Source organism: Trichoderma virens, assembly GCF_000170995.1.
Source record: "Trichoderma virens Gv29-8 chromosome Unknown TRIVIscaffold_1, whole genome shotgun sequence".
NCBI classification, from domain to species: Eukaryota; Fungi; Ascomycota; class Sordariomycetes; order Hypocreales; family Hypocreaceae; genus Trichoderma; species Trichoderma virens.
In genome coordinates, this window is record NW_014013748.1 from 1069282 (window position 1) to 1090523 (window position 21242).

At 51.3% G+C, this 21242-nt stretch overlaps 6 protein-coding genes across 6 annotated transcripts; 4 read left to right on the forward strand and 2 right to left on the reverse strand.

Annotated features, from left to right (window-relative positions):
• Positions 1–2730: 2730 nt before the first annotated feature.
• On the forward strand, positions 2731–3615 carry TRIVIDRAFT_35105 (uncharacterized protein; the record flags this gene model as incomplete). The annotated part of the gene is made up of 2 exons (XM_014105807.1): positions 2731–2829; positions 2881–3615. Coding segments are annotated over 2 exons (834 nt in total), but the record flags the coding sequence as incomplete, so codon positions are not given.
• Positions 3616–4429: 814 nt separating this feature from the next.
• Positions 4430–4917, forward strand: TRIVIDRAFT_33561 (uncharacterized protein; the record flags this gene model as incomplete). The annotated part of the gene is made up of 3 exons (XM_014105808.1): positions 4430–4565; positions 4624–4732; positions 4791–4917. Coding segments are annotated over 3 exons (372 nt in total), but the record flags the coding sequence as incomplete, so codon positions are not given.
• Positions 4918–5273: 356 nt separating this feature from the next.
• On the reverse strand, positions 5274–7802 carry TRIVIDRAFT_113842 (uncharacterized protein; the record flags this gene model as incomplete). Its single annotated transcript, XM_014105809.1, has 3 exons — positions 5274–5526; positions 5593–7464; positions 7651–7802. Coding segments are annotated over 3 exons (2277 nt in total), but the record flags the coding sequence as incomplete, so codon positions are not given.
• A 2097-nt stretch (positions 7803–9899) lies between these two features.
• Positions 9900–11742, reverse strand: TRIVIDRAFT_91895 (uncharacterized protein; the record flags this gene model as incomplete). Its single annotated transcript, XM_014105810.1, has 3 exons — positions 9900–10208; positions 10294–11452; positions 11521–11742. 3 exons carry the CDS (start codon positions 11649–11651, stop codon positions 9963–9965), a joined length of 1536 nt encoding a protein of 511 aa, XP_013961285.1.
• Positions 11743–14466: 2724 nt separating this feature from the next.
• On the forward strand, positions 14467–15523 carry TRIVIDRAFT_140684 (uncharacterized protein; the record flags this gene model as incomplete). The annotated part of the gene is made up of 3 exons (XM_014105811.1): positions 14467–14657; positions 14718–15258; positions 15347–15523. The coding sequence occupies 3 exons, from the start codon at positions 14467–14469 to the stop codon at positions 15521–15523; spliced, it is 909 nt and encodes a 302-aa protein (XP_013961286.1).
• A 2497-nt stretch (positions 15524–18020) lies between these two features.
• On the forward strand, positions 18021–20938 carry TRIVIDRAFT_85732 (uncharacterized protein; the record flags this gene model as incomplete). The annotated part of the gene is made up of 2 exons (XM_014105812.1): positions 18021–19767; positions 19825–20938. 2 exons carry the CDS (start codon positions 18543–18545, stop codon positions 20610–20612), a joined length of 2013 nt encoding a protein of 670 aa, XP_013961287.1.
• Positions 20939–21242: the final 304 nt, after the last annotated feature.

Genomic DNA, 21242 nt, shown 5'->3' on the forward strand with positions numbered 1-21242 from the left:
CTGTGGACGCAGAATACTATCTTGTTCCAAGAACCCAGGGATAGACTCCTCTTTTCAGAGGAGATGGGCCAAGCAGATTGAGGACTCGATTGCCCAGCTACACCACGCAAGGACCGTCTGTGGTGATTCAATGCCCGACAATAACCTTATTGACAGTAATAACAACATATAGCTCATCGACTTTAGAGAGTTATACACAGAAAGTCTTGCCGAAAGAGAGTTCCGAGACTGTAGAAGGCAATTTCAATTTCTAAGTACTTGAAGAGATAAAGGAATAGAGGTCGCATATAGTAGCATAGAAATTTGTACAAAGTATTCTCATCAACGTGCTAATTTTGCTAAATTGCCTCTTGCCCCACGGAACAAGCATACTATGTGTAATAATATTTACCAAAGCTGCGAGTAGGAGTCTAGTAATAAAATAATTGCAAATGAAGCAACCATGATTCTTTCACAGCTCAGTTGGTGAGAGTTTCGTGTCCTCCCCAATTACTTATCCCAATTTTCCGTATTGCAAAGGTTCGCAAGTCTTGCCAGAGTAGTTCTCACCGGCAGCCATGAGATCCCAGATTCATGGATAGGGAGTTCTCTATACTATTCAAATTCTTTGATAATTCATGCAAAGTTGTTTGAGCATATGTTCATTCTGCACGAATTCTGTTCTCACGATCTTTCCCGTCCAACGTGTTTCCTGCATTTTGTGTACCCCTTCAGACCAACCTCCATTGGCCTCAAACCAACTGACTCAAACCAATCAAACCGGGAACCCCCCAGAGCGGTAGCAATACCACCGGGAAGCCTTCTCTCGCATACCACACCCCAAAGGACACCTGGCTGATCGAATAGACGGCTGCAAAGGCCTTCTCATACGGGCTTGTTAGTCCATGGCGGGCCCATTTTGTCGCCATTATCGCTATTCGCATTTGTCAGCTTTTTTGGGGCACTTTACCTACTCTTTTTCTCTACTTCTCTTTCTCCTTTTATTTCTTAGCTTTTAGAATCAACGCTAGTTACTGCTCTCCTTCCGTTTGCCATTCAATTGGATTGGCCGTTCTAATAGTATAAGATGCAGCTATAGAAGAAAGAAAGAGAGAATGAGTTATGAATAGAAAAGAATGGACCTACACATCAAGACAAAGCCCTGATTCAATTCCATCCAGCCGATTTTCGCCGCTACGAGGCCTGGATCTTTTGGATTTGCTTTCTTGATAGAGGGAATCACAACTTCGAGACCCATCTGCGTGTGTGCCGCCAGTGTAACGGCGGACAGTCCAGCGGCTGCATAGAGGAGGTAAGACGATGCTGATGAGATGGCCATTTTATGAATTCCTGGATACAAGGATGAGCCAAGAGACTTGAAGCTAAGTGAAATTTTCAAACAAGTTTACATGTATTCAAGAATTGGGGAGTGGAATGAAATTTTTGAGGTTTGAGAAGAGGGGAAACGGGCTCAGTTCATCGGAATCGCTTACATACTTCATCTCCCAGCGCTGCTGAATCATCCTATTGTTACATCACTGGCGTTTGCTAGGCTAGCAGACAGTATAAGCGAGCTAAGCGGTTTTCTTGAGACAGAAACCTCCTACTGCATGGCAGTTGCAGGATACTTCCATGTACTCAATATGTTCTCCTATCCAGTCATCCAGCCTATACAGATGCCTTTACTTGCCAATATTCCGATTGCCTACGGATATATTAATCATCTTCCCCGAAGTGAATCGGACTGTTGCCATGTTTTTGTGGGATAGCTCCGCAAGTCTTGGCGCGAACAATTGCCAATTTGGGACAAACGCCTCTCTCACTCTTGATTTGTCAGGGAATATGTCGACATGTCAGAATCACAAAGTTCCAAATCAAATTTCTTTTTCCGTTTAGCCAAGCACATAAAGGGATATAAACTACGCCAAGACTGCAATCGTGCCGAAGACGGAGCTTGTTTGCGGCATGAGCGAGTTGAGAAGAGCAAAGAGGTGCAGCACTTGCGCTGCGCGGAGAATCGCGGTGAGTCGTGTCCAGCTTCTCATTGAGAGAACAGCCATAGTAATTGGTAAAGTGTGATCAAAAAACACCTTCGTGTTCTCAGTGTTTGTTGACGGGAAGGCCATGTGGCGGCTACCATCGTCAAACAATCTTCGTACAAGGCGATGTTGGTGATAAGAAGTCTCGAAGAAAGGCGAAGGAGATTCCGAAATCCACAAGCTGCGTGAAAGCTCCCGACAAGGGATGTACGGCCAGGCGTCGGCAGACAGCCGGACCCGCAATCAAATTCCAAGTCGCTCAGGCCAATGAGACATTTTCCACGGAGCAAGACTACCTTATCTCAGTCATTATTGAGAATTTCACTCCTGCTCAAGAAAGGTTGTTAGTCCGAACCGTAGACGGTGCGGCTGCGTCTCTCGACTCTCGAGTCTGTGGTTCCTGGGTCACTCTACTTCCAAATATTGTAGCCCACTCTTTGGTACACCCGGAAGTGCTCCGATTTGCTATCAAATCGCTAGGTTACTCGGTTTTGAGAAGAACCCCACAGGCACTCGAAGCGTATGGCGAGACTCTCTTTTTATTGAAATCTACCCTTAGTGAGGCTGGAGAAATGTCCTTTGAAGAAATATTGGCCATAATACTATGCTTGACTCTCACTGAGGTATGGCAATGACCCCTGATATCAATTTAGATGCCTAACATTTCTTTCAATAGGTCCTACTGGGCACCGAGCATAATGGATGGTCAGCACACGCTCGATGCATTTGCACACTAGTTCAAGAGAAAGGCCCAGAAGCTTTCAAGACAGGCATTCCGCATCAGCTTTTTACGAGCTTCCGGATATTTATGGTAAGTCAAGAAACTCATATACATCAACAATGGCATCATTGACTTTGAAAGCTTCTTCGGGCAATTCAACATCGAAAAGAGAGCTTCCTAGACGAGCCTGCCTGGAAGATAGAGCCTTTCTCGTCCGAGCCGAAATCTTTAATGCAGAGTCTACTTGACCAGATCGCTAGTCTACCATCCCTTCTGCAGCGGCTTGACGCAATCTCTAGTTCCAATAGAGCTCATCAGAACGAGGAAATTATAGCTCTGCACAAAGATTTCGATTCTCAGATGCTTCGTCTCGAGGAATGGGAGGCAAATCTCGAAACTAGCTCCAATTCTAGGCTTTTTTGGTGGCCTGTGTCATCACTTTCGGACGACGAAACTATTTTTCCAATCTCATACGACTTTACGAATATCCTGGCAGCCAACACGATGTCTCATTATTGGAGCTTTCTCTTGGTCATACAAATCTCGATATCAACTCTACTAACCATTTCTAAAGAGAAGGAAATTAATGTGACTTACCTCTTGAAGCACCAGGCTGCGATCTCGCCAGAAAAGAGGGTGGATCTCGCAAGAGATATCTGCCAGAGTATGCGCTACCATCTCCAACCAGAGATGGGGTTGTATGGCCCCGCCGCAACGCTATTTCCCATCAACGTGGCACTGCAGATATTCAGAATGGAGAATAAGACGAAAGAGGCTATATGGTGTGGAGATTTCATTTCCAAACTAGAAATGATGGGCATACTACTTGCCTCGCATATCCCTTCGATCGAAGCGAGGGTGGGGAGATCTACATAAAAGCTATCCACTCTTTAATTCGTCAGCTAAGAATAGCATAAACAGTCTGAAGATCCATTTTTGCTCATGAATAATAGTAATGATCTATTCAGAATCACCAAAGCCAGCTTTGCTATAGTATGATCTGTTCGTAACTAATGTTTACAATTAATAAGGTTTATACTGCCATGAGAGGGAGAAGAGACATGTGAGAAAGAGTGTGAGAAAGAGTGAGATTACAACCATACCAATAAAGGTATACTCAGCCCCTATACCCATTTAGGAAATCACTCGCGCCAAGACTTTGGCAATAACATGCATTATGAGGTAAGCTTCAAGTTGGAAGAGCTCCCGAAAAGCAGATATAAACCGAGTAAGAAATCAAGTATAAAGGGACCCTTTTTCCCCTCTGAAATCCATTCTCAACTCTCAAAACTATTCCTACCTCCATCTTCTCGTTCTCAAACTCTTGTCCGTTGTCACAACTACAAAATGGCATCAAACGAAGAACAAATTCATAGCATGGTTCAACACGCCGAGTATGGTTCTCACCTAGCTCCTACTACAAGCAAACTATCTAACAAAATATCACAGAAAATTCTCATTATCCCACCAGCCATTGCCAACTTTTGAACACATGAAGGCTACCCTGCCACCTGGAGCCAGCGTAGTCATGATCGGTAAGCCATTTGCCACTGTTAACCCCCCATTGGTCCAGCCTTAACAATCACTCCTCTACAGTAACATGTTGTGATCCACGTGTCCTTCCCGATCAGTTCTTTGGTGGAATTGGAATGAGTATGTTCAGCGCCTTTCCTTAAACCTAAAGCCAAAGCCTGCTGACTATTGTGGTCCTTTAGAAGTCAGCGAAGTCAGAAATGCTGGTGGACGCACAAGCGAAGCTTTGAGATCGATCATCTGCATCGATAATTTGCTTGGCGTTGGTGCAGTCATTGTCATCCACCACACTGGTAAAGCTTCCTCTGCCCAATGCGTTGACGAACAGATACTAAACGGAATCATTGCCAGATTGTGGTCTCACTCACCTCCGCAACGACTATATCCACAGTGCTTTGACAGAAAGGGCACCTGAAAATGCTGCCGAAATTGCCAAGATGGAATTTGGAGAGATTCTTGAGTAAGTGGCCTAGTCATGAGACTTTGAAGAATTTGAAGCTGACTTGGTATTGTTGTAGTTTGAAAGCGAGTGTGATTGAAGATATGAAGCTTCTCAAGGATAGCCCATACCTAAGAAAGGACTTAAAGGTCTACGGATATGTATATGATATCAAGACTGGAAAACTTCAAGACGTCAATGAGTGAGGGTGCTTGATTGCTGGCTCAAAAACTTTGAAGAATTGCCTACCCTACAAGTTAAAAAAAAAAAAAAAAAGATCATTGTGGGCTTTCCATAGAAAAGGGGTGCATGGAGAGGTCATGTGGATGCATTGGGCAATACTTCAAATAGCAATCAATATAATGTAGCACTTTACAATGAAACATGTATCTGTAAAAAACTGCGCAATCGCATCTGTGGAATTGTATACTCATAAATATCTTGAATATCTAAATACTCATTTCCAAAGCACCCGTTTCCACATGTAAATCGCTGCTGTTGGTATCGCTGCTCATAATCATTCACGCTAAATCGAAATCTTACACGCCGGCCCCAGTTACTGAAATTGCGAATTGTATCCTAGCCAGTCCGACTCTGGATCTGGCATCCTCATGGATTCCCCTGTCAGCCCATTAACGCCCTGAGTTTGCCATGCTTGGCCGTTCCCCGTCCTTGGCTCCTGCAACTTGGGGTAGTTGAAGAAGTCGAAAATGTCGATATTATCGAGCTCGCTTAGGGAAGTGACTTGCGTTGACGTCGGCTCTGACCCTGATTGCCTCATCGAAGAGGTCAGAGTTGCTAGATCGTGAGCGCTCCTAATGACTGCTGTCAGTATACGGGATCGTAGTGATTAGAACAGTGCAGTTGACTATATCACTCACCTGCGCATGGCTGTAAAGTTCATATCTCCTTGCCGCCCTCTCTGGACAGCTCTGGACAGAATTTTGGCGTAGTTATTGGCTACTTCCCAATATTGCCCAATGTGGCCAAGAATCTCGATGAAGAATTCAATCTTGGGATCGACTGGGCAGCCTATTGAGGCTGCGTGGACAAGAAGCAACCTGGCGGCAACCCAGAGACCAAAGACGAATGGAGGGCCGAGATTATCTAAGCCGCTGGCTTCAAAAACGTCTCGTGCAATATCTGCCAAGCTCTGAACCGCGGACAAACATCGTTGCATGGCGTAATACGACGGGACGAAGAGATGTGACCTGACAGTCGGATACGCCGCCGAAGAATGCAGCCGTACAACGGACGTGACGTAGGCGCCATGCAACATGAACCAGTTTGCTACTCGACTACCAGGATCAGAGTGGCAGAGGGCGGAGATTTTGCTGTAGTCGCTTGGCAAACTCCTCAGCCAGCCATCGAGTGCGCCGTCTAATGAGCGGTAGGTGTTTCGCCAGCTTGCCACATCAGCAGAAGACGTAATATCGACGGGCGTCTTGAGGAAGTTGTGCACTTTGCTGAGTATCCTCAGGATTTCACAGTGGTAGGAGAAGCTGCCCAGGTTCTCCGGTTTATTAGTTGCATATCCTGTAGTGCCATATGGCTGAGACGACGAAATCCAGGAGCGCGTCTCAACAGGAACGTCTCTAGAAAACAGGTCGTAGGAACATGGAAGAACCCTCTGCATTTTTCTATCTTCCAGCATGAAATCAAACGTCGTAGTCGCTATTGTGGCATATCGATCAAGTAGATATACCATCCAGCATATTCGCCGGCGGCCTTCATCTTCAATCCACGAATCCGGCCGCCCAGCAGCAACTCTTCGTATCGACCCCGTGTGTGGTAGGTTGTCAGACTGGACTGACAGGTAGACGCTGCTTTCTTCGCAAAGCCCGAGCTGTTTGACGTTTTGCGCTAGAAGAGAGAGAAGGTTCCATCCCTTGGGTCCATTTGAGGTACCCAGCTCGTCCAAACTGAGAATGACTAGAGCCCTGAGTGCCGCAACGCTCACATTTTCCATTGCGTACATCTGGACGACTTGTCTTGACACAGCATGGTGATGGGCCCTCATTTCAGGAGACAGGCGAGGATCTTTTAAAAACCTCAACGTTGTTGCTACGATGGCGTGCAAAAGCACACGATCTGGCTCGTTCAAAGAAGTCGACCCGAAGAAGATGCCGAATATGGTTTTGCGGTCTAAGATTGGACACCAGGGGTTGCAGTGTTTGAAGTAGAGGTCGACAATGGTGTAGACGATGTCGTGAGGGGGAAAGTCATTAACGGCCGCGGATATAGATGAGGGGCCTCTTCGAGACGCTGAAAAGCTGGAGGACGGATAAGTCTGAGCATAAGAGTTGTTTACCGCGGATGAGTTTGAATTAGCATGAGATGGCATCCGGCCGTCTTGGTGGATGTCGCCGCCATTTGCATCCCACGCAGGGGCTACAAGGCTTGGCCTCGCCGTTGGAGTGCTCCTGGCAGCTCCCACGTGGCCAAGTCTTGAGCCATCTTGATGATAGGGGTCAGCTGGTGATGGCAAGTGGTTGCTGAGAGCTGGCGATAGCCCCTGAGCCTGCGAAACGGCCAGATGGTCGTTGGCAATGTGCTCTTCGACGCGCCGCCCCAGGCTCTGCAGCAACGCATCGATGCGGTTGACCTTGGCCTCGAGCTCCAGGCTGAAGCCGATGCGGCTGCCCGGTTTCTGCCTCTCTAGATAGACGCAGGTCCGATTATGCCGCGCACACCATGAGCATGCTGGCTCAGCGCGGTCACACTTAACCTTGCGCGCCTTGCAGAGCTCGCATCTGGGAGGAGAGAGAAGAGGGTCAGCGTGGCTGGTCTGATACGGCGGCTCGAGTTGTCACATTCACTCATTCTGAGAAGTCCGCAGTGACATGACTTGGCATGACATGAGATGAAATGACAGAGACAGCCAGAGGCGAGGCGAGATGAGACAAAGGCGAGTCAGAGAGGGGGAAAGCAAAACATACGACGTCTTCTGGTACTTGGTCCGCTTGCGCTTCTTGCTTGACGCGCCCGTTGAGCCGTTCTGCGACGACGAGGCAACGGCAGGCGTGGTTTCGTCGGCGCTGGAGCCGTCATCGTGGCTCGATACCGAGTTTGCGTCCTCCTCGGGCATTGATAGCGAGACTGGTGGAGGCTCTTCTACGGTGCGTGCTGCATGGCCGGGATCGGGATCGGGGTGATTCCACATCTGATATGATATGGCCGTGCTTTGATCCAAGCTCCTCCTTATCGCGCATGCAGAGAGACAACGCCTTTGGGGAGACTCTGCGGGCGATATCTCGTCATTCCTGGCTCCGTCACGGCGATTTGTCTTTTGGTGGTTTTGCTCTGCAAGGCTCGGAGGTGGAGGTGGGGATCAGTATCGTACAAGTATCCAGTCGCCTTTTTCTTTAGTAACGCTCTGTGCTTACGGGACCCCTAGCGGCTTTGTATCTGCTCAGTTACAGGCATAGCGGGCAGTTAGCAGGCTCCGTTACAGGCCCTTTACAGACATGGGCTGGCGCTATCGGCGCTACTATTGGCCCTGAGGTGCTGAATCATGCTCCAGGCTGCCAGAAAAAAGGAAGCTACGCATTTCTGCAATCTCCATCTCGTTGGTTGACCCTTTTAGCCATGATCCCATCCATCCAGTTCATTACTCGAGCTGGCGCGCAGGGTTCCGAAACAATGACGATGCCAATGATTGGGCCTTTTCCCTCTCCTCCCTCTCCTCTCCTCCCTCCCTCTTCTCCTCAATCCCTACAGAGGTGCCCTGTCCGTCCTGTTTGGGGGGGTAATTTGAGAGTCAATATGCCGCGGCTCGACTCCGCAATCGATTCTGAGGGCTGTCTCGCAGGCGGCCGGCCGGTACACGCCACTCTCCGTCTATTACTGCTACTGCTACTACTACTACTGACTATTACGATACAGTTCCACCCATCTAATCAATCTGGGCTGAGCGCTCGGAGCATCGTCAATCTCAATTGCACTCCTTTGTGCTAATGGGCCAAATGCCGAGTTCGAGCCCGAGCTGGCATCGCGAGCCACGACCAGAACCCGATACGCCTCTCTTGAATCATCATTCGCACACCCTCTCGCCCGTGCCTCCGCATGTTCCCCAACCCAGCTGCGTGCTTCGGGGTCGCTTCCGGGGATTCCCTCACTTCCAAAGATCTTGTTTGCGCCTAGCGCAGCGGCGTTAATAGCCCCTTGTCAGCGGGACGCGTGGTGAGGGCTACCACCATGAGGGCTTCGCTAGCCGTTCTCGTATCACTCCTCCGTTGGAGCACCTCGGAAACTAGGAAAATGCCCTATGAAGAATTGAGGCCTAGTGAAGATTTCAATTGATACCCCCCCGCCCGCTTCGGAGAGAATTCGCGACAGGCACATCGTGCGCTGCTGATTCCGCGTCGATAGTCGTATACCACGTATAGTGCTACTCCAAGAAGCAATCATCGTCGTCTAGAAGAATGCGGAGCAACAGAGTTTGTTCCAGCGGCCCCAATGGTTCTACCCACTAGCGGCCGAGGTGTCAAACAGCTTCTAAGCACACACTCTACTCCAGACAAGGAAAAGGATCAGCCGATATTACTTGGTGGGCAGCGAAAAACCCTCCTTCAGCGTGACCAATTGGCACGCTCTTAGCGCCCAGTGCTTCCGTTTTGCTATGCCGAGCAAAACGGAGCTCCATATCAGTGATCCTTCTCGACGATCCGCTCGCAACTCCACACTCGGTCTTGCAAAACCGAGCCACTGCATGTGCTGATCTTCGCAGCCGGTAAATCGACCCCGAAGCCCTATGAAGTGGGATCGAAACGGAGTGTAGAAACCCACAAGGGCCCGAGACACGCCTCGGTGAGCTTCCGGCCGTGTCGACGACTAGCTTCAATGTTCTCGGCCAACTCTAACTCTCACACGTGCCCGCCACGCGACGTTGCGAGAATTGGCAATATTTACAAGCCACGGCGCTTGCAGTCAGACGTCAGACCGTACAGTACCGAGTATAAGCTGAGTGACAGGGTAGCATGGGTGGCATCCATGTCACTGCACCGGCGTTCAGCTATCGGACCTTTCAAGAAGCAATGCAATGTACGATACATGTCATGATCGTGATAGGGGCCATGTACGGTATGCATGTGTGCGTGCTTGCTCGCGCCACTTGCCTAGTCAGTATCTCTCGGCCGATACACTCCGTGCACTCAATGTCTAGAAAATGGCAGCAAACCGCTCGTGGTATTATTTCATTTCTAGCCTAACAAGATTTCATTACATGCTTCCTTTCCCGTGAAGTATCCCATCACTCGTCGTTCAACCAGCCCTTGCTCATCTGAACCGCCTTCTCCCATCGAGCAAACCGCTTGCTCGCCTCTGCCTCCGAGATCTGAGGCTGGAAAATGGTGCGACCCTCGCTGTTTACGTTGTCAAGGTCCTCAAAGCTGTTCCAAACACCAACTGCCAATCCAGCTGCGATGGCTGCACCGAGCGCCGTGGTTTCGCGCATTGCTGGTCTGTTGACAGGAATGCCAATGAAATCGGATTGAGTCTATCATCGAGAGTTGTCAGTCAAACGTCCATGTTTCAAGTATTTTCTCTTCTCTTCTTCTCTAGCCTGGCTCCTGCACACGTACCTGCATGATCAGATCTGAGTTGCACATGCCGCCGTCCACGGCGAGTTCAGTGAGAGGCTTGCCGCTGTCCTTCTCCATAGATCGGAGGATGGCTTGTGTCTGGAAGCATGTGGCCTCAAGTGTGGCGCGAGCAATGTGGCCACGCTGGGTATAAGAAGTGATGCCAAAAATGGTTCCTCGGGCATCGTCGATCCAGTAGGGGGCAAAGAGACCGCTGAAAGCAGTGACGAATGTGCAGCCTCCATTGTCCTCAACCTCCTCGGCGAGAGCACTAAGCTTGGATGACGACTCGATGAAACCAAAGTTGTCAACCAAAAATTTGACACTGGATCCAGCCACAGCAATGCTACCCTCGAGGGCATACATTCGCTTGCCCTCGCCAAAATCAAAGGCAACCGTGGTCAGGAGACCGTGGGTCGAAATGACCGGCTTGGGGCCTACGTTGTACAGCAAGAAACAACCGGTACCGTAGGTGTTCTTGGCAAGACCTGCGGTGAATCCCTTCTGACCAACCAATGCGGCAGACTGATCACCCAAGCACCCAGTGATTTTGGTTCCCTTGAGTGAAGTGGATGCCAGAGAGCCGTATGCCTCGGTGTCTGAAGAGCGCACAATCTTTGGAAGGGTGACCTTCTTTGGGTCAATGCGGAACCAATCAATGAGCTCGGAGTCATAGTCAAGTGCCTCGAGGTTCATGAGCATGGTCCGTGAGGCGTTGGAAGGATCTGTGACGTGGATGTTGCGAGCAGCTCCACCGTTCAGCTTGTACGCCAGCCAAGAGTCGACTGTGCCAAACGCAAGCGTTCCTTTTTCATACGCCTCCTTGACTTCAATTACATTCTCAATGAGCCACAGCAGCTTGCTAATGGAAGGATACGTTGACAGAGGGAGACCGCATCGGCTGATGAGCTCGCTGGACCCAATGCGGTGCTTCAGCTTGCGAACCAGCTCTTGGGAACGAGTGTCGGTCCAGACGATGGCATTGTGCAGCGCCTTGCCCGTCGTCTTGTCCCAGACGACAGTGGTCTCACGCTGGTTTGTGATACCAACGGCAACAATCTGCTCGCGGGTGTGACCCTGCTTCTCAAACTCGACAACAGCGCCGTCAACACAAGCCTCTACAGAGGAAATGAGCTCTTCGGGGTCATGCTCATGCCAACTGCGCAATTGATAAGTTTGTCTTCATCTTGCTTGTCTCAGATTACGTGTGCATGCAGATCTACTTACCCAGGATGAGGATAGTGCTGTTGAAACTCTAACTGATGCAGGGCAACCACCTCGCCCCTCTGGTTGAAGATGAGAAACCGAGAGCTGGTGGTGCCCTGGTCTATGGCTCCAACGAAGGTGGGTCGAATCATGGTTTTGGATCTGCGGAATCTTTTGGACTTGAATCTCTTGGGTAGAAGAGATGAGAGCATTCACAAGATTGTGGTCCTGTTGTGTGAGAACAAGGCCAAGGAGGGGTAAGTATTGGGTGGCGAAAAGAAGAAAGCGAAGATGAGGAGGGAGAGGGAGAGGGAGACCGGGCAGAAACGAGGTCTTAATATAACAAGACACAACAGAGCAGAGCTGGCTATGCGATCACGACCGAGGACAAAAGGACAAGGGGAGACGGAAATTAGGCGTTATAATAAGAAAAGGGCCAGATGAGTGGTGTGGTACGAGGTGTGGCTTGGTAGGAAGTCGAGGCGCCTTTATGTCCCTCCCCAGGGGATGGGCTAGCAAAGTACAAGCAATAGTGGCTTCAGTGCTAGTCTCGCCTCCGGAACAATTACTTCCAGGAGGGAATCGAGGCTCCAGGGACAGTTGCTTTTAGGCAGTCTTTAGCACTGGCTTCAGCACTAAGGAGCCACATGGGAGCTACCCCTCAGTTCCCCGCCATCCACAGAGTCTAATCCGAGTCCCCAGATTGTGGAGGCGCAACGGTCACGAGGGAGGAGAAACGGCTGGAGAAAACGGAGCCGAGACCGAGAACCAATTTTAACTGAGCAGAGCAGATCAGACCAGACCGAGCTCGAACGGGTGGAGGGCCCACGTCAAATTGACGCACAACATGGCCGCCTTCAGATGCTACCTGACTAGGAGCTTTCGGCGCTACTTGCTTTTACTAAGGTGGTATTACGAGCACAGCTACGATTCACAAGGGACCGAACTACGTTTTCCCCATGGGCAGATGCTTGCCTCGGCTCAGCTAATGTGCTCGTATGTGGCTAGTCATGAAGCTGACTTGCTTCTTCCCGTCGAAGCAACAACCACAGCCCGGCAAGGATCCCCGCGTGATACCCGCATGGGCCTCCGTTTCGGGCATCAGCATCCCGAGCTCAGAATCCGGGGCCCGATGAGGACACCGCAAGCCCACATCGCGGAGAGGCCTTCTCGGGTCTGCCACCCGACCTAATGGGCGGCCATCATCAGCCCAGAGAGCCCTATGCTAGCCTCACTTCTGCTCGCCTAAGCTCTGGAACGCAGCTAGAAGCCGCTACGCTCGGGAAAACCCCAACCATCGTCGCGATCTTGATCGGAAAGAATAGCGAGGGTGGGGGCTGCAGCTTGGGATTGCAATACCGAATGTGGCTGAGGCCCTCCTGCAAGGTCTCACACCCATCAGCCAGAATTCGGATAAGCGCCCGTGTCTGGAGGAACGCGCCTTTTGACTAATGGAATAGTAAACGGTACTGCGCGGGAAAAATCCCCAGAGAGACGCGGCTCCCCCGGTGAGGCCACCATGGGAGGCCATGCCCTAAGACTAATCCTCGCAATTGTGCACACAAGCGGCATGCCCTTCTTGTCTAATCGGGATATGCACGCCGCTCCATCCATGCATCAAGCATGGCTAGGGCCGGCTTCATGTATGTACAGGAATGTACGGGCCCCAGAAGCTTAATGTTGGTTGTGCTGATCTGTTGCTTGTGAGGGTTCCATCATTATGCGTCGTCGTGCTTCCCACGCACGGAGCTCCCAAGCATGGAATTGTGTCATGTGTTTTTTTTTTCGTCGTCGTCTTTTTCTTTCCTCCCTTTCTTCGTCTTCTCCCCCTTTTTCTCACTTCTTCCCGCACCGCCAAATTCTCCTTTCTTGACAGCAGAGCCCGTTGCTGTCTCACTCCGCTCTCTGCGCTAACAAGAATTTTGCATCCGGCCTGGTCCGGCGCGTATAGCCAGGACACGCCGGCGGTCCCCAGCATCCCACGAGAGTCTCACAAAGCCCTAGCCCGCCAATATGTCCCATTTGGACAGGGAGGGGGGGTATGAATTACCATGCCCTCCGCAGGCAAAAACCATCCATCCCCCAAGCTACTCGTAAGACCTCGGTCACACCCGTTGCACGCCAGCCTTCCCTCGTTCTACTTCTCGTGCTACTGCTCGTGCTAGCAGTGGTATGGAGTGCAGTAGTAGCAACGGCATAGTCATGGTGACCTGATTCGGTGTAAGCCGCCGAGTGTGCGCGTGTCATTGAACATGATAGACCCCGGTGCTGCGCATTCAAAATCCCGAGCCCCAGGTGGTTATTCGGTAGCCATCATTCGATTTCACGTTCCCCTCACCCGTCCGGCCAACGTTATTCGCAACTTTGGTATCACCTGAGCCCGAGTTATTGGTTTCCCTAGCGCTTTAGTTCATTTCCCGCCCGTTCTTAGTTCTTGAAGCTCCCATCTCATCCCCGTATTCGAGGCGGGGAAGAACGTGTTCTCGATTCTCCAGATCCACACGCTGTGAAAGCCCTTGCTTGACCAGATCTGTTTCAATCTCTGACTGTCAGCTGTGGGAATCTTGTCATCTTCGGCCACCCCCTCATCTCGTCTGCGTCTGCACCACCGACTTACCCGATCTTTCTGCTTTTGCCATCCCAGCCAGCCTCAATTGTTATAGGGCGTGGGTAGCCCCACGAGAGGGACGTAATAGTTGTGTTTCTTTACCGAGCCGGAAGTTGATAGTATCGCGAGCCTGCACCCAAGGGGGTAGAAAAAAACTATAATTTGACAACATTCCCACCCTCCTTCTTTGAGACACTTGCCCCAGTTCTTCTGCCAACTCCCATCACACATATCAAGTACTGTACAACTTCCAGATGTCCCATTCTGAAGAAACATCCGAGTTCTCCCTTGACAAATCCGCTCCTCTTCCTCTTCGCAACCCCAACATGGGCCAATCCAGTCTTGACGATGCCCCGAGAATGGAGCTGCTGTCTCCTCCCGTAGAGGAAGAGCAATTGGCTTGGAGCAAGATTCGCAGCAACTGCCAGGATTTCTTTTCGGAATTCCTGGGAACCATGACTCTCATCCTGTTCGGTGATGGTGTCGTTGCGCAGGTCGTCCTCAGTGGTGGCACCAAGGGCGACTACCAGAGCATCTCATGGGGCTGGGGGTAAGTTGCGCCGCGTTGCAGTAAACCAATGGTGAGAGGTTGGTCACTAACAGCAAACAGAATCGCTGTCATGCTCGGCGTCTATGTTGGCGGCAAATCCGGCGGTCACCTCAACCCAGCGGTGACCTTTGCCAACTGTCTGTACCGCGGCCACCCTTGGCGAAAGCTCCCCGTCTATGCCCTTGCCCAGCTCTTGGGAGCCATGACGGGTGCCGCCATCGTCTATGCCAACTACAAGTCTGCTTTCGATATGTTTGAGGGAGGCGCCGGTATCCGAACTGTGACTGGCCCTACCGCCACCGCTGGCGTCTTTTGCACGTATCCTGCCCCTTTCATGACTCGGACGGGCATGTTTTTCTCCGAGTTCATTGCCAGCAGCATCCTCATGTTCTGCATTTTCGCCTTGGCCGACCCGAACAACATTGGAGCTGGAAACCTGATGCCGCTTTGCCTCTTCTTCCTCATCTTCGGCATTGGCGCTTGCTTCGGCTGGGAGACTGGTTATGCCATCAACCTTGCTCGTGATTTCGGTCCCCGATTGGTGTCGTTCATGATTGGATATGGCCACGAAGTGTGGTCCGCAGGCGGTTACTATTTCTGGGTATGTCGTTTTTCTCTTTTCGTCTCCCGCCTGCCCCCTTTTCGGCGGTGATGATGCATGATTCGTCGTTGCTAACCATGCACTGCAGATTCCCATGGTTGCCCCATTCTGCGGTTGCGCCTTTGGCGGATTCTTGTACGATGTCTTCATCTTTACCGGAAACAGCCCCATCAACACACCGATGCTGGGCCTTCAGCGCTTGATGCGGCCCCGCAAGAGCGTGTGGTCCAACACCCACCCGTCAGCCATTGAAGCAAAGGTCTAAGGATTGCTACCCAATGCTAGACACGTGATGAAAAACAGAACGAGATGGTCTCGGGAAAAATTACAGGAAAAGAAAGTTTCGGTGAACTGGGGTATGAAAAAAGATGTGGGCCAATTGTAACAAAAAAAAAAGGGAGAACAGCATGACGGTGTGCTTGATGAACTGGTTCTTGATTCCGGATGAATGTGTTATGAAAACACGGAGTATGGTTGGTTGTACAAGTATAGTTGAATAATTTAGCGAGCGATAATAGTATAATATCCCACCCTCAAAAAAAGGAGCACCATCGGCCATTGGGCATCAAGACTTTGTGATGGACTATTTGCCGAGTATCCTGAGATGGGGGAAACTGGCGGAGCAAGGATACGTGTATGATGGGACCCTGAAAACGGGGGTTCACCACGCAGCTGGACCAGCCTGTTGGAAGTGACAACACACGAGACGGTAGAGATGGCCAAGATGAAATGTGATGAAAGTCGGGTAAAGGGTTGTTGTCGGAGAATTTCGTGATAGGGTCCGGCGAATCTGCGACGCTGGAATGGAGATGGCAGATTGGAATGCTTCCTGACTGTTACCCTACAAATCCAGAGGCAGAACTACTGCAGCTCAGGACAGAGATGATTGAATGAGAACAGCGTAGCTCCAACATCTGCAGGGAACTCTGTTTCAATCTCCCCAGATGCAATGCGAATCACTGCTTCAGCCAACCAACAATTGCCCGAATACTCTAGCACTACCAAAGCGCAGGTCGTCCTCATCACCACCGCCTTACAGCCTACTCGTACACCGATGAGGCTCATTGCCACTATCATGAGACTCTGACAAGGCAACTCGGCGGCTACCGGGTCCAGGCGTCATTAAGCGATATCTTCCAGCCATTTTGCCAAGCCTTTTTTTTTTATCTTTTGTTATCTCTCAACCCTTGCGGTGTGAGATCCACGCCCGCTCATAAGAAAAAAAGAGGCTGCACGGGCTTCTCCGAGCATGGGACGGGGAGCAAGGGGACGAAACAACGAAAGACAAAACAGAGGCCGCAGACATGGTCACCTGGCCTCGTGCTTCTCTGTGTGGAGCTGGTGCGGCAAGAGAGGTAGGATTGCTCTCTCATTTTTCGTCCCCGGTGGTGGCCTCTGCGTGATACGCGGCATCGAGTATGCACACGCCCTGTGTCCGTGCCCGGGTGCAAGGGACGGGGGTTGAAATTGAGAAAACGTGAGGTTGAGCAAAACGGTTTGCCACTCCCGTGTAAAACCCGGCGTGAGGATGGTAGTGGCCGGAACGGTTCAGTAATGGTGGTGTTGCCGCAGGAAGGATTTGATCCTGTCTTCACGATGACGCGCGATGATGGCGTGGTGACTTTGGAGCTGAAAACGAGAGGTGCTGCACGCTTATGCTCGACATCCCGGCCAGCTGAATACTATAGCAGTCATTTCGTCGACCTCGTATGAGTGCAAGTACAAGTAGCCAGCTGAGTGCAGCCGGGTTCGCATAAGAGCTGAAAGAGTGTCCGTTTTGGCCTTGGCTCGGATCGTGTTGGTTTGGCGGATAAAAAGACCCTGGCCAGTCTCGAGGAAACTTATCCGGCGTGCAGATTGTGGCTGGCTGACAAACTGTGGCTGGCTATGGCTGGCTGTGGCTGGCTGTGGCTGTAGCTGTGGATGCGGCTCGGATCCGAGCAATGACATGTGATCAGAGCAATGACTGAGGCAGCGCAGCCCAATTTTTTTTCGACGAGATCGTCTCTGCCTTTTAGCTTATCGCAAAGCAATTGCTCAATCCCCCAGGAATGCCTCTCATCAGTTGGTGGGTTAAAAGCGACTATCAGAATCACGAGACGGAATGTTTGCATTCCGCCAATGACGAGGGCAAACGGCCGAGAGCAACGTGACGACTTTTCTGCATTGGTTTTGGCTCGTGGTCGTGACAGCTTCAAGAGTGTCCAGCTCGGGGATTCTCTACCGAATGTTTCCCGAACCCCTCAGACATTCAGGCTCATTTCGTCAGCCACAGCCGAATGGCTCATGTCTCCATCCATTCACATGCCTAGCTTCGACGCGTGGCTTGCCATCTTCGGCTGCTCAACCCCGAATTGCCCCCAAATCTAGACAACTAGGTCCACTCCGAGCATCAACCGCCCGTCCTGTTTGGAGAAGAGACCCGCGCAAGTCCGTATCCCGGAGGACGGCCTGCGGCGTGATTGGTCTGGACGAAGCAATTTGAACCATTCTGGGAATACCGGGCCAGACCACGTCCGCACCGGCTGCACCGGGATCGCAGGCCCAGAGCGTGGATTCTGTCTTGCTTCGGGAGTCCTTTTCCAGCGTGACATCACTGGGATGACGGAGGCTGAGGATGTAACTGTTACCATGGCGGCCAAGGCTCCGGAGAGAGAGAGAAAAAGGAAAGGAAAAATAAAAAGCGAGAGCTTCGAGCACAAGCCCCTGGCTCACGACATACAAAGCACACAAGCCACCACGTGGAGAACTCCGTGGCCAGACTCTGCAGAAAAACTAGACCAGCCACAGGTTCAATAACATCGTGGTAGCAGCCTTGTCTCTTCTCTTTCCCACCCATCTTGTCCTGCTCCTCACTCGCCCCTTTCGTTCCACGAATCAGTGCCGCCAAGACCCCCAACCTGATCGTCGTATCAAGCGAAATCTCGTTTGACCCACGTCGGTCGGCCATCATCCACCGAGCTCAGTCTCAGTTGACTATTGAAGTCACCTCATCTGACGCAAAACCTATCTTCTGATTAAAATTTTGGGCTGGTTTTCGCTTTTTCTTTGTTCCACTTCTGGCTTTCCGTGGGAATCATCCTTTTTGCCCTTCTCCTCATCTTGCAGATCCTGCCTGGCCCTCGCCCTTCCGTCATCCTTTAAGAGGCGCTCGCCCCCACGACAAATCTCCTACCTAAAGCCTCATCAATCACTCTACTTCATACCAACCCTGCCATTGGAGGAATCCCTGCCATCAGCATTCTCTTGTGCCCCTCCTCCTACGACCGCTTACGAACTTCACCATGGTTCGAGGCTTCTCAAGCCTTCGACGCCCTCTGCTGGGCCTCGGCGTTGTCGCTACAGCTGGAAGCGCCGTCGTCTACACTCGCACCAGGATATCTCACTCTACACACAAGCCGATCGCAGAAGTCAAGCGCGACAGCAATGGCCGCATCGTTCCGCCTACTTTCCCCGTCATTTCGTCTCGGTTGGAGCAGCTGGCCGAGCTCAAGCGCCACAGCAAAGCAAACGAGAATCTTGAAGAGTACGACCTGCTCATCATCGGAGCGGGCGCGACCGGCGCCGGAATTGCGCTCGATGCCGTGACTCGAGGTCTCAAAGTGGCCATCGTGGATCGCGATGACTTCTCTGCGGGCACCAGCTCCAAGAGCACCAAGCTGGTCCACGGCGGCGTGCGCTACCTCGAAAAGGCCGTCATGAACCTGGACTACTCCCAGCTGCAGCTGGTGATGGAGGCGCTGCATGAGCGCAAGACGTTCCTCAAGATTTCGCCTCACCTCTCCAACTCTCTTCCCATTCTACTGCCCCTCAAGAACTGGTTCCAAGCCCCTTACATGTGGGTTGGCACAAAGGCGTACGACCTGCTGGCCGGTTCACAAGGCATCGAGGGCTCTTACTTCATGAGCAAAAGCAAGGCTCTCGCCAACTTCCCTCTTTTGCGCAGCGATGACATGGTTGGCGCCCTCATTTACTACGACGGCCAGCATAACGACTCCCGAATGAATGTCTCCCTTGCTCTGACTGCCCAACTGTACGGCGCCACTGTCCTGAACCATGTCGAAGTCACGGGCTTGGACAAGGATCAGAACGGAAGAATCCGTGGCGCAACCCTCCGAGATGTTCTGGGCAACGACGACAAAGAATTTACTGTGCGCGCCAAGGGCGTCATTAACGCCACCGGACCCTTTACCGACGCTGTCGAGCGCATGGACGACCCATCGCGCATGACTCTGGTAGCTCCCGCTTCCGGCGCCCACGTTATGCTTCCCGGCAGTGTGTGCCCCAACGGCATGGGCATGCTCGAGGCAGCAACTTCCGATGGACGAGTCGTCTTCGTGCTGCCCTGGCAAGGATACACTGTCGCTGGAACCACAGATAATGCTTGTGAGATTGAGAAGGAGCCGGTGGCGCAGAAGGAGGATGTAGACTTTATCCTAACGGAAGTCAACAAGCTTCTGCGGCCCGAAGCCAAGCTTGGCCAATCTGATATTCTAGCTACTTGGTCTGGTAAGCATTTTCCCCCTTTGCTGGATTCGCATAATAAGCTTGACTAACATGCCTTAGGTATCCGACCTCTTGTTCGAGACCCCAAGGCCAAGAACACCGAGTCCCTCGTACGAAGCCATCTCGTCACCGTTTCGCCGTCCGGTCTTCTGACCTGCGCCGGTGGTAAATGGACCACATACCGCCAGATGGCCGAAGACGCAGTCGATGAGGCTGTCAAGACATTCAACCTTGCTCCTTCTGCCGTTGCCCTCCCAGATATCAGCGGTGCTGGTCTCCCTGGCGTGCAAACTACCGGCCACTGCATCACCAAAAACGTCCCCCTCCTGGGAGCCCATGGTTACTCGACCTCTCTCGCCTCCCAACTCATGGAGGCTCACCATGTGGATGCTGATGTTGCCCACCATCTGGCCCACAACTATGGCGATCGCGCCTGGGCCGTTCTATCAGCCTCCAACTCCGCCGCCACTCGCCTGATCCCCACACTCCCCTTTATTGAAGCCGAAATTCGCCACGGCGTCCGGTCTGAAGCTGCCTGCACTGCGGCCGACCTCATCTCCCGACGCACTCGCCTCGCCTTCCTCGACGTTGAGAACGCCTTGCGCGCACTGCCTCGTGTTATCGATGTCATGGGTGAGGAGCTCAAGTGGTCCGGCGAGCGAAAGCAGCAAGAATGGAAGGAGGCCGTCTCGTTCTTCAAGTCAATGGGCCTGGCGCAGGACAAGCTCAACATCACCCGCAAAGAGGTCGAAGCCCTACCTGCTCTGGTAAGCAGAAAGCCCGAGGTGGCTACTGCGCCAAAGGGGGTTGAGCTGGGCAAGCTCGAAGCAAACGGTGTTTTGGCATAGACTTGCACACACGAGCTGGGTCTATGAATCTGTTGTCGATGAGTTTCGGCAGGCAGATTCTTGTACATAGTATTTCTGCATGGAACAGGGTGTTTTCTGTCGTTTTTCTTTTTGTCTTTTGGAGCATGATACCTGGGATATCTAACCGGAAAGAAAGGGTGTGCGAAGATTCATTACATTGGGTAGAAGCAGCGGTTGGGATTTAAGAAATGGGAGCCATAGACTGCTTTTTCCTTTTCCTTTTCTTTTTCTCTTGTTTTTCTTGCTTATAAACTAGTCGTTATGCATATCGAGACTACTACAATACAAGACAGCTTTTACAAATATCCGTTGTATCCTCAAAGTGACACTTGCTATTTGAAGACGTGGAGAGACTGTATTACTTCTTTCTCTGTTATCATTTAAAGATGATTGGTTCGATGAAGTAACCGCATGTCCAGGCTCTAGTGACGCATTCAGTAGCGGACGAAAGGAGATGCTTCCTAACAAGGCTGTAGAAGGAAGAGAGAAGGCGCACAACGCAGGCGCATCGGCTCTCACAAAAGGAAGCAACCAGTTACCTACTAGGTAGGCAGTCGCAATGCTTCTCTGTGTTTATATCTGTATTTTCGTTGCAGCACAAACTTGGAA